General features: G+C 57.8%; 1 protein-coding gene across 5 annotated transcripts in view; it reads right to left on the bottom strand.

The window, feature by feature from the left end:
* The window catches only part of TOGARAM1 (TOG array regulator of axonemal microtubules 1), a 39,838-nt gene that overhangs the window by 2,864 nt on the left and 22,560 nt on the right, over positions 1-14,414 (bottom strand). For 4 of the 5 annotated variants that reach the window (XM_071557140.1, XM_071557141.1, XM_071557142.1 and 1 more), the window contains 10 exons: positions 14,216-14,350; positions 12,669-12,807; positions 10,487-10,592; positions 9,907-10,142; positions 6,525-6,683; positions 5,148-5,274; positions 4,891-5,009; positions 3,045-3,234; positions 1,290-1,509; positions 284-370 (listed from right to left, as the gene is read on the bottom strand). In XM_071557140.1, coding sequence (XP_071413241.1) covers positions 284-370; positions 1,290-1,509; positions 3,045-3,234; positions 4,891-5,009; positions 5,148-5,274; positions 6,525-6,683; positions 9,907-10,142; positions 10,487-10,592; positions 12,669-12,807; positions 14,216-14,350 — 1,518 coding nt within the window. Of the gene's footprint in view, positions 1-283; positions 371-1,289; positions 1,535-3,044; positions 3,235-4,890; positions 5,010-5,147; positions 5,275-6,524; positions 6,684-9,906; positions 10,143-10,486; positions 10,593-12,668; positions 12,808-14,215; positions 14,351-14,414 lie in introns of those variants that run through there. The other variant, XM_071557145.1, reaches the window with a different exon arrangement.

Raw genomic sequence — 14,414 nt, 5'->3', positions numbered from 1 at the left:
ATTTTCTATATTTATTGTACATAAAAACATATATGGTAAATACAAAATTAACATGTTTTTAAATACAATAAATAAATAAATACAGGAATAATAATTATTCTTTCTATTATAACCAGAAACAGCTTCAATTCATGTTTAAGGACTGCAGTCTGCCCACTGCTGCATCATTAATGCCCACACTGCCCTCTGGCAGAGGGGAAGACACAGAGCCACCACCCTACTGCAATTAATTGGCCTAATTAAGATGGTGCCAGGCAGCCATGCCAAGGCAGCCCCTCCTTACCTGCCAGCTTTTCTGTCAGGTCCTGCTTGGCTTTCCCATTCAGGAACTGGGCCTTGGTGCAGAAGGGCTGCAGGAGCAGAGAGTTGTCTGCAAGCAAAGAGCACAACAGGTTACAAACCTTACATGGAAAGTCAAACACAGCAGAGGAAACTGGAAAGAAGAATTTCACTCAAATTCAAAAATCCCAGTGCTAATTTAAAGCATAAAAGCATAAAAACATATTCTTAACAGAACCATTGGAAGGGCCCTCAAAGCCCACCCAGTGCCACCCCTGCCATGGGCAGGGACACCTCCCACCAGCCCAGGCTGCTCCAAGCCCTGTCCAGCCTGGCCTGGGACACTCCCAGGGATGGGGCACCCACAGCTTCTCTGGGCACCTGTGCCAGGGCCTGCCCACCCTCCCAGCCACCAATCCCTTCCCAATATCCCACCCAAATGTCCTGTTTTCCAGTGGGAAGCCCTTCCCTGTGTCCTGTCCCTCCATCCCTTGTCCCCAGTCCCTCTCCAGCTCTCCTGGAGCCCCTTCAGGCCCTGCCAGGGGCTCTCAGGTGTCCCTGGAGCCTTCTCTTCTCCAGGTGACCCCCCAGCTCTCCCAGCCTGGCTCCAGAGCAGAGGGATCCAGCCCTGGAGCATTTCCATGATTGGGTTGGAAGGGACCTTAAATCCCATCTCATCCCACCCCTGCCATGGGCAGGGACACCTCCCACCAGCCCAGGCTGCTCCAAGCCCTGTCCAGCCTGGCCTGGGACACTCCCAGGGCTGGGGCAGCCACAGCTTCTCTGCCCAACCTGTGCATCTTCACCACAAACAGCACCTGCTCTGGAAAAAGTAACCCAAACACCTACTGACAAAATTCAGGCTGACTTGTGTGCCATAAACAGTGTGAGAACAAACCCAGTGATTTGTTACACAGTGTAACAATCCTGTGAAACTCCTGGAAAGAGTGACACTTCCAAATTAGCATTTATTAAAACTCTTTGAAATGAAGAGACAGTAAATTACTCACCTAAGTGTTGACACAGAGCCTGGATAACGTTTGTGGCAGCTGCATAAATCCCTGGGTTTTTGGAGTTGAGGTTGTTGTCCACCATGGCAGGAATCAACATGTTGATCACAGGGGACAGATCGTCCTTGAGCAGTGGGATCATCTTGTGCATGGTCTCCAGAGCCACCTGGTTCACTTTGCTGTTGGAGTCGTGCAGGCGAGCCTTGAAAGCATCAAAGATCTGGAAACACACCCAGACAGCAGGCCTGGGGTTAGGAGAGAGTGTCTGAGGTGGGTGCTGATTCCTGAGTTACTGACACACTTTAATTGCCCAAAACGTGGCTTTGGCATCTTAGGGGTGGGACTGGATGGCCTGCCCGGTCCCTTCCAGCCCAAACCATGCTGGGATTCTGTGATATGCAAAGACCTAAGATGATTTTTTGAGCAAACAGAGCAACATTTGATATTTAATACTTCAATTATTCACCCATCTCTCCCCTCATCCATCTGAGTCCCTCCTGTGCACTGGACTGCAGGTGAACAGCCCCCTGTAACTCTCACCAGGACTGACAGTTCCTGCCAGCCAGGATTTCCAGGCAGACATGGCTGTGTTCAGCACAGACCATGCCAGAAACGGGTCAGACCATTCACAGTTCAGGGCCTGGGAAGTTCCACAGCACAATTCCATTGTTCCACACAAAGACACGGCACTGTTGGAGGACAAGCTTGGGTTTCCTTTCCTTATATCTGCCTTTAATTTACAGCAGCTGGACCTCTTCTTTCTTCTAAAGAAAGGCCTCCTTTCCTATCAGGATCCTCACCCTGAGCTTTTGTGTAATAAAGACTTTCCCCACCTTCCCTGTCACAAACCTGCAACTTCAGAGACAGTTCTTCAGATCTTGATTCATCCTTGCCTCTCTTTTTACAACCTATTCCAGTATGTTGGTATTTACCCAGCTGTGGCATGAAAAACAGCACACAGTATTCCAGAAATCACGGAATCCTAGGATGGTTTGGGTTGGAAGGGACCTCAAAGCCCACCCAGTGCCACCCCTGCCATGGTCAGGGACACCTCCCACCAGCCCAGGCTGCTCCAAGCCCTGTCCAGCCTGGCCTGGGACACTCCCAGGGATGGGGCAGCCACAGCTTCTCTGGGCACCTGTGCCAGGGCCTGCCCACCCTCCCAGACACCAATTCCTGCCCAATATCCCACCTGTCCCTGCCCTCTGGCAGTGGGAAGCCATTCCCTGTGTCCTGTCCCTCCATCCCTTGTCCCCAGTCCCTCTCCAGCTCTCCTGGAGCCCCTTCAGGCCCTGCCAGGGGCTCTCAGGTGTCCCTGGAGCCTTCTCTTCTCCAGGTGACCCCCCAGCTCTCCTAGTCTGGCTCCAGAGCAGAGGGATCCAGTCCTGGAGCATCTCCATGATTGGGTTGGAAGAGACCTCAAAGCCCACCCAGTGCCCCCCCTGCCATGGGCAGGGACACCTCCCACCAGCCCAGGCTGCTCCAAGCCCTGTCCAGCCTGGCCTGGGACACTCCCAGGGATGGGGCAGCCACAGCTTCTCTGGGCACTGGTTCAAAAGAGCTCTCTGTGAGTGAAAACTTTCAGGTTTTTTCTCCTATTCACTTTCTCTACCCCTTTGTACCTCACCCAGACCTGCCCTGCTCCTCAAAGCTCTCTGTTAATCCCTCCTGTTCAAAGAGGGGCCAAGATTCTAATCAGAAAACTTGGTGACCCACCTCGAAAGGCCTTTGAAATGCCCCCTGTTGCTGCAGTACCTTCACAACGTTGGCAGCCACGAGGCCTGGGTTGCTCTCCGTGTCCAGCAGCAGCTGCCGGATGCCCTGGATCCGCTCTCGGAAGTCCTTGGCGTTCAACAGGCCCACAATGTCCTTCACATACTCCTCACTCTCCAGGGCCCCACGGGGAGCTGCTTTCCTTGGCACCTCTCGGGCCTCTGTGCTGTCCCTGTGGGGAAGGAACGTGGTCTGCAGCGAGCACAGAACAAGCTGGAACAGCAGCCTCAGCCCAGACATGCTCTTCCCATCCAAGTGCAAATATCAGAAGGGAAATATCAGACAATCATTCACTTTCAACACAGTGATTTAAAAACATATCACCTGATAGTATTTGGGTGATCCTAAAGTCTCATATCCTAAAGTCTCTCTGCCAGGGCAGGCTTGGCTTGGCCATCAGGAAGGAATTGTTTGCAGAGAGGGTGCTCAGGCCTTGGAATGGGCTGCCCAGAGAGGGGGTGGATTCTCCATCCCTGCAGGTGTTGGAGCTGAGACTGGATGTGGCACTGAGTGCCCTGGGCTGGTGAGCACAGTGGGGTTGGAGCAAGGGCTGGGCTGGAGGAGCTCAGAGGGCTCTCCCAACCCACTTCATTCCATGATTCTGTGATTCTATATCCATGGAGGCCTCCCAGGGGAGGAACCAGAGCCCTCAAACAGGTTGTGTCTCCCTTTTCCTTTAAGGAGAGAGGCAGAACTAAGCCAGGACTAACCTGCAGTGGGGCCCAGGAACCACCTGAGTGCCCTGGGCTGGTGAGCACAGTGGGGTTGGAGCAAGGGCTGGGCTGGAGGAGCTCAGAGGGCTCTTCCAACCCACTTCATTCCATGATTCTGTCCCCTCAGGTGTGGGTGGGAGCCCCCAGTGCCTCCCCCAGGGCAGGGAGTTCCACCCTGGGGGATCTGACTCTGGCAGTCAGGGGGGAGTTTGGACTCGTTGCTGGCCCATGGGCAGAGCTGAGCCCTCAGGTGGGTGTGGAGGTGCCAAGGAGTCCCTGCAGGGCAGTTCTCCCAGCTCCTCTGCCAGGCTTCTTTCCCAGCCAGCTCCCAGCCTGAGGGCTCAGCTGTGCCCTGGGCAGCTGCTGCCAATGGGCCATTGGGAACAGTTGCTGCCCATGGAGGCCTCCCAGGGGAGGAACCAGAGCCCTCAAACAGGTTGTGTCTCCCTTTTCCTTTAAGGAAAGAGGCAGAACTAAGCCAGGACTAACCTGCAGTGGGGCCCAACAACCACCTGAGTGCCCTGGGCTGGTGAGCACAGTGGGGTTGGAGCAAGGGCTGGGCTGGAGGAGCTCAGAGGGCTCTTCCAACCCACTTCATTCCATGATTCCATGATTCTATATCCATTCTGCTCCAAATGCAGCTGGATTTGTGACCAGAAGGAGTTGGGCTCTTCCCTCACATCAACAGGTCAAAAAACTCATCCAAACTCACTGCAGTTTAAATCTTTATTCTCAAAATATTTTAAAGGGTGACCCAGTGTCCCAGGCCAGGTTGGACAGGGCTTGGAGCAACCTGGGAGACTGGAAGGTGTCCCTGCCCATGGCAGGGGTGGAATGAGAGGAGCTTTAAGATCCCTTGTGACCCAAACCATTCCATGATTCTGTGATTCCAGACTGTGAATTCCAGGAGGTTTGTGCATTGGGTGTACTTCCCAGACAGTCCACAGACAAATTAACTTCAAAATCACCAGTGACCCTATTTCAGAGTTTATCTGGGACAGGTCAGAGTTCCCCTTTTCCTGCAGGAATGTTTCATTTTCCCAGCCCTGTGAGGACATTTCTACAGTCTCTTCCTGGTCAAGTTTCTCCCAGGATAAACCACGGAAGGTCATTACCTGTCTGGGACGTGGAGAGCAGCTCTGGAAGTGGGGGATGACCTCAAATGTCCAACACTGCCAGTCTGGGAGCGTCTTCCTTTTGCTGAGGGTGTGTCCAGTGGCATCTCCCCCAGGCCCTGCACAAAGGCACACTGACTCAGGGCATCACAGAGCCTATGGAATTGCAGTGGCTGCAGTGCTGGGGCCTGTCTAGAGCTGAGAGCCCCTGGAACAGCTTCACCTGTCCCAGGTTAAACAGGAGCTTCCCCACACACCTTCTCACGCAGGCTGCCAACAGCTTCCTTAAGGTAAGGCAAGTCCTTGGCTGGCACAAACTTCTCCAGGGCTTTATCAAAGTCAGGGTGAGCCATCATGGTGCAGAGCATCCTGCGGCTGTGGTACCTGCAGGGGCAGAGCAGGACACACACACACAGACTGGTCTGCAGCTCGGGCAGGAGAGCACAATTCCTAAGGGAAAAGGTGAGGGAGAGTGTGGCTGGGAAGGGAGAGGGGCTGGGCAGGGGCTGGAGCAGCAGGAGGGGCTGAGGGAGCTGGGGGGGCTCAGCTGGAGCAAAGGAGGCTCAGGGGGCACCTTCTGGCTCTGCAATCCCTGCCAGGAGGGGGAGCCGGGACAGGGGGTCGGGCTGTGCCCCAGGGCACAGGGACAGGAGCAGAGGGCACGGCCTCAGGCTGGGCCAGGGCAGGGGCAGGGGGCACAGCAGCAGGAATTTCCTCCTGGAAAGGGTGGGCAGGCCCTGGCAGGGGCTGCCCAGGGAGTGTTGGAGTGCCCAGCCCTGGAGGTGCCCAAGGCAGGACTGGCCGTGGCACTCAGGTTCCAGCCTCCAGAATGCACTTATCCCAAGGGAGCATTCCCAGGTTGCAGCCCCCAGAACACACACCGGGAGCATTCCCAGGTTCCCGCCCAGCACACACCTGTCCCAATGATCCCAAGGGAGCATTCCCAGGTTCCTGTCACCCAGAATGTTTGTCCCAGGGATCCCAAGGGAGCTGTTCCCAGGTTCCTGTCACCCAGAATGTGTTTCTCCCAAGGATCCCAAGGGAGCAGTTCCCAGGTTGCAACCCCCAGAACACACACAAGGATCCCAAGGGAGCCATTCCCAGGTTCCCACCCCGCACACGCCTGTCCCAGGGATCCCGAGGGAGCCATTCCCAGGTTCCCACCCCGCACACACCTGTCCCAGGGATCCCAAGGGAGCATTCCCAGGTTCTAGCTCCCCGGAATAAGCTTATCCCAGGGATCCCAAGGGAGCATTCCCAGATTCCCACCCTGCACACACCTGCCCCAGGGATCCCGAGGGAGCATTCCCAGGTTTCCACCCCACACACACCTGTCCCAGGGATCCCAAGGGAGCCATTCCCAGTTCCCACCCTGCACATGCCTGTCCCAGGGATCCCAAGGGAGCATTCCCAGGTCCCACCCCGCACACGCCGGTCCCAGGGATCCCAAGGGATCCATTCCCAGCTCCCTACCCCGCACACGCCTATCCCAGGGATCCCAAGGGAGCATTCCCAGGTCCCACCCCGCACACGCCTATCCCAGGGATCCCAAGGGAGCATTCCCAGGTCCCACCCCGCACACGCCTGTCCCAGGGATCCCAAGGGAGCCATTCCCGGGTCCCCCCGGCACTCACCGGGTGTGCTGGGAGCTGTCCTGTGCCAGGCGGGCGAGGGTGGGCAGCAGCCGCTCGGCAGCGGGCCGGGCACCCCCCAGGACGCGCTCGGGGCCCAGGCGCTCCACGAGCCCCGCCAGGTGCTGCGCTGTGCACCTCCTGACGGCCGAGTGCGGGTGGCTGCGGGGACAGGGACGGGGACGGGGACAGGGACGGGGACGGGGACAGGGACAGGGACAGGGACGGGGACGGGGACGGGGGACGGGGACGGGGAACGGGGACGGGGAACGGGGAGAGGGAAGGGGGACGGGGACAGGGACGGGGACAGGGACGGGGACGGGGACGGGGACGGGGACGGGGAAGGGGACGGGGACGGGGAAGGGGACGGGGACGGGGAAGGGGACGGGGACAGGGACGGGGACAGGGACGGGGAAGGGGACGGGGACAGGGACGGGGACAGGGACGGGGACAGGGACGGGGACAGGGACGGGGAAGGGGACGGGGAACGGGGAAGGGGACGGGGAACGGGGAAGGGGGACGGGGACGGGGACGGGGACGGGGACGGGGACGGGGGACGGGAGACGGGGACGGGGGACGGGAGACGGGGACGGGGGACGGGGGACGGGGACGGGGGACGGGGGACGGGGGACGGGGGACGGGGAAGGGGGACGGGGACGGGGGACGGGGACGGGGGACGGGGAAGGGGGACGGGGAAGGGGGACGGGGAAGGGGGACGGGGACGGGGGACGGGGAAGGGGGACGGGGAAGGGGGACGGGGACGGGGGACGGGGAAGGGGGACGGGGAAGGGGGACGGGGACGGGGGACGGGGGACGGGGAAGGGAGACGGGGACGGGGACGGGGACGGGGAAGGGGGACGGGGGACGGGGACGGGGACGGGGACGGGGAAGGGGGACAGGGACGGGGGACGGGGACGGGGACAGGGACGGGGACGGGGGACGGGGAAGGGGGACGGGGAAGGGGGACGGGGAAGGGGGACGGGGGACGGGGACGGGGACGGGGACAGGGACGGGGACAGGGACGGGGACAGGGAGAGGCCAGCTCAGGGCACGGCTCACACGGGGCACCCACCTGCCCTCTCACCACGTGGGAGCCCTCAGAGCCCACCCGGTGCCACCTCAGAGCCCACCCGGTGCCCCCCCTGCCCTGGGCAGGGACACTGCAGAGTTTAACTGCCAGCTCTCCTTTAAATAACTGTGCAATGCTTTAGAAAGCACAAGGCTCTGTGTTCTTTGCATCAGCCACAAGAAAACGAGTCCCTGTGCTCAGGGACTCCACATCAATGTAACACCAAACAAAGCAGTGCCCCTCTGCACTCACAGACCCTGCAGAAGCCCAGTGGCCCCTGTTTTGTAAAACACAAACATTCCCCATGCCCACGAGAAGGACAGAAAAGCCAGAACCAGCTTTCAAACAAACTCGTGCAGCAAATGACCCATTTATCTAAATCCTGCTGACCCTGCTGAACCCACCTGTGTTCAAGAACACAATTCCACAAATTCAAACCTCCCCAATTTCATATCTGGATTAAAAACCCTCCTTTGAGGGCAGTGTCAAACTCCTGCTCTGCCTCCAAGGTGGAAACAAGAACTGTGAGGCTGAACCTCCCTCCATGAGGAAAACAAGCCCCTGCTCCCCAGGGATGCCCCTGCTGATGGAAACCAGCAGGAGAGAAAGATGTTCTGTGCACAGAACAGCTTAAACACAACCCCTACAGGTAAGAAATAGGACTGTAAATTCCTCAAGTGAAATCCCTCTTAGCTCCAGCCCTGGAATTGTGTCCTTGGGTCAAGCACCTGCTCCCAGAGGTGAGTTCCCAGCAGTGCTGCAGCATTTACAGCTCCCAAAAGCCAACAAAAATGGGTTTAATCATTCAGAGAATAATTACAAATTATTATAAAACTTACAAAATCCCAGAATGGTTTGGGCTGGAAGGGACCTTAAAGGCCACCTGGTTCTACCCCTTGCCATGGGCAGGGACACCTTTCCCTGGAACTCTTCTCCCCTTTGGCAGATAATTCCCATGTTCCCTGTCACAGCCTCCAGAGCTGAAGCTCCCCATGCTGCTGACATGGCCAGAGTTTGCTGGCCCAGCACTTGGAAAGCTGGGAATTCCCTCATGTGTTTTCCATGAAAACCAGACTGCACTCCATGAGTCAGAAAAGTCTTAGCTGTGAACAAATTAATCCTTGCTCAAATGCTGCCTTCTGAATTAAAGCCATGGGCAGCTGTTGCTGTGTGCTGCTCCTAAATCCTCAAAATCCCAGAATCCCAGACTGGTTTGGGTTGGGAAGGACCTCAAAGCCCACCCAGTGCCACCCCTGCCATGGGCAGGGACACCTCCCACCAGCCCAGGCTGCTCCAAGCCCTGTCCAACCTGGCCTGGGACACTCCCAGGTGTGGGATATCCATCCCAGGGCTGATTTTTGCCTTTCACTTTAAATCTCAGTAACTCATAAAGAACTGACACCCCCAGGCTGATTTCTGCCTGCCAGTTTAAAGCCCCAGTAAATACAGTAACTGTCAGGACACAGAATCCACACATTCCACAACCAGCAGCTTCCCAGGAAAAGAGAGGAAAGAAACCATTCTGAATCAAGACTAGTTGTGAGGATTTGGAGCTGTGCTGGTCTGGGATGGAGCACCTGAAATACATCATGAAGAGAAATGCAGCCTGTGAAGTGTCACCAAGTGCTGACAGAGAGGAAGCACCAGAGCTTGATTTAAGTACTGCTGAACAGTGAAAGAGGATAGGAAAGGAAAACACACTTAACAGGCCATGGGAAAGATGGGAATCAGCTCCTGCCCCAGCCTGAGGGGAGCTGGAGCTCAGGAGCAAAGCAGGCAGCCAGAAATGGGGCTCAGGTCTGGGGGACTGCAGGACACAACAGCCCCCAGCACTGCACAGGACACTGAAATGCAGACACAAAGGTGTTAACCAGCTCAGGGCAGGGAGGAACAGCAAGGCAAGCAAGGTATTTGCAGCTAGAGAATTGGAAGTTGTAGATCAACTTGCTAAATAAAGGCAGGGGCTGAAATCTGGACAAAACAGCATTGGATTGCACAGCAAATGAGAAATAAGAATGTTATGTCAGCTTTACAAGGCAAAGCAAAACAACAGCTTGCTGAAACTACTACAGGAACAGCAAACACAGTTACTGAAGAGGTGCAAAGTGGGCAGAAACACACCAAGCTCCAAAGTCAACACAGAAAGGAACAGGGGGGGCTACAAGTTAATTCACATCAACAAACATTGCCCTGGGTAGAGATTTATCACAGCTGACTACTCCAATTTCTGTCTATTGCCTCTTGATTTTCTGTTAAAAAGCCCATATTTGATAAACTGACTCTATTCACAAGTTATAAAGTCTGTGCAGGAATTACCTTTGCCCTCCATTTATAAGAGAACAAAGTGCCCGTGCTGGAGTCACATTATTAACCATGGCCTTCAGTGCCTTGTCTACCTCTTCCCTGATAAAGGTGTTGGATTCCCCAGCTTTGTGCAAAAGGACTTTGACTGCATTATCCACTTCTTGGTCCATGCTCTTTTTCAGGTGGGTGAACAAATCCCCTAAACACACCACAGCAGCTCGAGAAACACCTGAGCGTAAATTCTTGACCTGCACACAGGAAAAACCAAAAAAAAACAACGAAGAATGGTGAGAAAAGAGACTTGAAAATAAACAAAGCTTCACAAAGTTTCCCCGTGTCATTTTTCAGCAACATTAAAAGCAACTGAGAAATACATTTTTCACTTGATTCACAATGGGTGAGAATTAAGGCACCTACTCATAGAAATGTTATAAAGTTACAATCTGCTGTTTTCAGTCTCCACTCATCCTTTTGGGACTGTGCAGCAGGGGAGAACTCACCACAGCTGAACCCACCAATTCCCTGCAGAGAGCTGTAAAATACACATATACACACAGACAGCAGGTGGAATGTTCTGATAGGAAAATTTAACCTCTTGAGCCACAGCCAAACTCGTTTCGTGGAGCTTTGCAGTCAGAACAGGGGCATGGTAGGCAGACAAGCACCTGACATAGTTCAGACCTTCAATTTTCTTCTCCCTGTGTGCAAAAAATCATTTAAACTCCAAACCATTTACACATTTTTATTAAAGTATTGAAATGTGGAATTCTGAGAAATCAAACACCAAACAAATGGCATTGTGGATAAAGCAATGACAAATAATCACGGAGTTATGGAATGGTTTGGGACCTCAGAGCCCACCCAGTGCCACCCCTGCCATGGGCAGGGACACCTCCCACCAGCCCAGGCTGCTCCAAGCCCTGTCCAACCTGGCCTGGGACACTCCCAGGGCTGGGGCAGCCACAGCTTCTCTGGGCACCTGTGCCAGGGCCTGCCCACCCTCCCAGGGAACAAACAACGCAGGAGATTCTTTCCAAGTGAGTCTTCCCTTGAATGCAGGACTGTTTGTGCCCTGCAGTGTCCCAGCTCTGTCCCCAGCTCTGTCCCCAGCTCTGTCCCCAGCTGTGCCCCCCAGCTGTGCCCCCCAGCTCTGTCCCCAGCTCTGTCCCCCAGCTCTGTCCCCCAGCTCTGCCCCCCAGCTCTGCCCCTCAGCTCTGTCCCCCAGCTCTGCCCCCCAGCTCTGCCCCCCAGCTCTGCCCCCAGCTCTGCCCCCAGCTCTGCACCCCAGCTCTGCCCCCAGCTCTGCCCCCCAGCTGTGCCCCCCAGCTCTGTCCCCAGCTGTGCCCCCAGCTCTGTCCCCAGCTCTGTCCCCAGCTGTGTCCCCAGCTGTGCCCCCAGCTCTGTCCCCAGCTGTGCCCCCAGCTGTGCCCCCAGCTCTGTCCCCAGCTCTGTCCCCAGCTGTGCCCCCAGCTGTGCCCCCAGCTGTGCCCCCCAGCTCTGCCCCCCAGCTCTTCCCCCAGCTCTGCCCCCCAGCTGTGCCTCCAGCTCTGCCCCCCAGCTCTGCCCCCAGCTCTGTCCCCCAGCTCTGCCCCCAGCTCTGCCCCCCAGCTCTTCCCCCAGCTGTGCCCCCCAGCTCTGTCCCCCAGCTCTGTCCCCCAGCTCTGTCCCCCCAGCTCTGCCCCCCCAGCTCTGCCCCCCAGCTCTGTCCCCAGCTCTGCCCCCCAGCTCTGCCCCCCAGCTCTGTCCCCAGCTGTGCCCCCCAGCTGTGCACCCCAGCTCTGCCCCCCCAGCTCTGCCCCCCAGCTCTGTCCCCCAGCTCTGCCCCCCAGCTCTGCCCCCAGCTCTGTCCCCCACCTCTGCCCCCAGCTCTGCCCCCCAGCTCTTCCCCCAGCTGTGCCCCCAGCTCTGCCCCCAGCTCTGCCCCCCAGCTCTGCCCCCCAGCTCTGTCCCCCAGCTCTGCCCCCCAGCTCTTCCCCCAGCTCTGCCCCCCAGCTCTGCCCCAGCTCTGCCCCCCAGCTCTGTCCCCAGCTCTGCCCCCCAGCTCTGCCCCAGCTCTGTCCCCCAGCTCTGCCCCCAGCTCTGCCCCCCAGCTCTGCCCCCAGCTCTGTCCCCCAGCTCTGTCCCCAGCTCTGCCCCCCAGCTCTGCCCCCCAGCTCTGTCCCCAGCTCTGCCCCCCCAGCTCTTCCCCCAGCTCTGTCCCCCAGCTCTGCCCCCCAGCTCTGCCCCAGCTTTGCCCCCCAGCTCTGTCCCCAGCTCTGCCCCCCAGCTCTTCCCCCAGCTCTGCCCCCCAGCTCTTCCCCCAGCTCTGCCCCCCAGCTCTGCCCCCCAGCTCTGTCCCCAGCTCTGCCCCCCAGCTCTGCCCCCCAGCTCTGCCCCCAGCTCTGCCCCCCAGCTCTGCCCCCCAGCTCTGCCCCCCAGCTCTGTCCCCAGCTCTGCCCCCCAGCTCTGCCCCCCCAAGCTCTTCCCCCAGCTCTGTCCCCAGCTCTGCCCCCCAGCTCTGCCCCCCAGCTCTGCCCCCAGCTCTGCCCCCCAGCTCTGAGAAGGTGCTCTGGGTCCACAGGAAGCCCCCCAAGGTGTTGGTGGGGCCTCTCCACCACAGTCCTTACCCTCAGCCATCTCTGGGGGTCCCTCACAGCTCCCAAGCCCCAGCTCACCAAAGGCAGGTTTAACCCCAGTCTGGCTGATCCCCCCTGCCCCACTCCCAGTCTGTGATTCCCGAGCTCAGCTCCCACCAGCAGCAGCCCCCAAGCCCCCCGGGGCGGGAGTGCACCCACCAGTCCTCGTCAGCCAGCAGGGCCAGGGCGTCTGCCAGGGCGGTGTCGGGCCGAGGGAAGGGCTGCAGCTCCGCAGGGTCCAGCACCTCGGGGCTGTGCGTGGGCAGTGCCCGCTGCTCCCGGCGCCGGCGCCGCTGCTCTGCGGGCACAGCACCCATCAGCACTGCACCCAGCACCCATCAGCACTGCACCCAGCACCCATCAGCACCCCATGGTCAGCACTGCACCCAGCACCCATCAGCACCCACCCACCCGCTGCTCTGCGGGCACAGCACCCATCAGCACTGCACCCAGCACCCATCAGCACCCACCCACCCGCTGCTCTGCGGGCACAGCACCCATCAGCACTGCACCCAGCACCCATCAGCACCCACCCACCCACTGCTCTGCGGGCACAGCACCCATCAGCACTGCACCCAGCACCCATCAGCACCCACCCACCCGCTGCTCTGCGGGCACAGCACCCATCAGCACCCCATGGTCAGCACTGCACCCAGCACCCATCAGCACCGCATGGTCAGCGCTGTACCCAGCACCCATCAGCACCCCATGGTCAGCACTGCACCCATCAGCACCCACCCACCCACTGCTCTGCAGGGCACAGCACCCATCAGCACCCCGTGGTCAGCACTGCACCCAGCATCCATCAGCACCCACCCACCCGCTGCTCTGCGGGGCACAGCACCCCATGGTCAGCACTGCACCCAGCACCCATCAGCACCCCATGGTTAGCACTGCACCCAGCATCCATCACCACCCACCCACCCGCTGCTCTGCAGGGCACAGCACCCATCAGCACCCCATGGTCAGTCAGCAGCTGCACCCCATGGCCAGCACTGCACCCCATGGTCAGTCAGCAGCTGCACCCCATGGCCAGCACTGCACCCCATGGTCAGTCAGCACTGCACCCCATGGCCAGCACTGCACCCCAGCACCCACCTCCCCACTCAGGAAAGGGGTATCAGGAGCTTGAGGCAGAGGTGGATGCTACAGGGAGCAGCTTTCCCAAAGCACGTGGAACCACAGACTGGTTTGGGTTGGAAGGACCTCAGAGCCCCCCCAGTGCCACCCCTGCCATGGGCAGGGACACCTCCCACCAGCCCAGGCTGCTCCAAGCCCTGTCCAACCTGGCCTGGGACACTCCCAGGGCTGGGGCAGCCACAATCATTCAGTTTTATTCATGTAAGTTAATTTTTTTCCCAGTAGGAGCTTCCATTCTGCAAAGATTTCTACTGCACATTTGAAAGGCATCTCAGGGGCCAAACAGACCCAGAAATGATTTTTCTGGGGGACAGAAGGGAGTCAATCTCCCATTAACACACTACAATATTTAAGGTGCCAAACAAATAAAAGCCCTCTGATGTGTCAAACATTTCCCTAACAAATTACAGGTGAAAAATGATGAACTGAATCCCCAGAGCTGAATGAAATTCCCTCCACTCCAAGGATGGATGTTCCACAGCACTTTGGGACTGTGCACTGCACAAGTAAAGGGTATTTTGCAGTTCTTCCACTCCACACACCCAAATTTTACTGTCCCAGCTTACCAGAATCCAGCAAAGGTGAACACTTTGACCTCTTCAAACTGGATGTTCTTCTCACAGGAGGGTTCAAGGCCACATTCTCTAAGGACAAGGATCCACTTCTTGGCGATGTTAAAATATCCCCACAGAGATTAAACCCTGGAAAACAGGAAAGTGCCCAAACTACAACCACAACACATCAGAACTAAGATCAAAACTACTA

This window comes from Pithys albifrons, chromosome 6 (assembly GCF_047495875.1).
Source record: "Pithys albifrons albifrons isolate INPA30051 chromosome 6, PitAlb_v1, whole genome shotgun sequence".
Lineage (NCBI taxonomy): Eukaryota > Metazoa > Chordata > Aves > Passeriformes > Thamnophilidae > Pithys > Pithys albifrons.
This window is presented reverse-complemented; position numbering and strand designations above follow the sequence as displayed.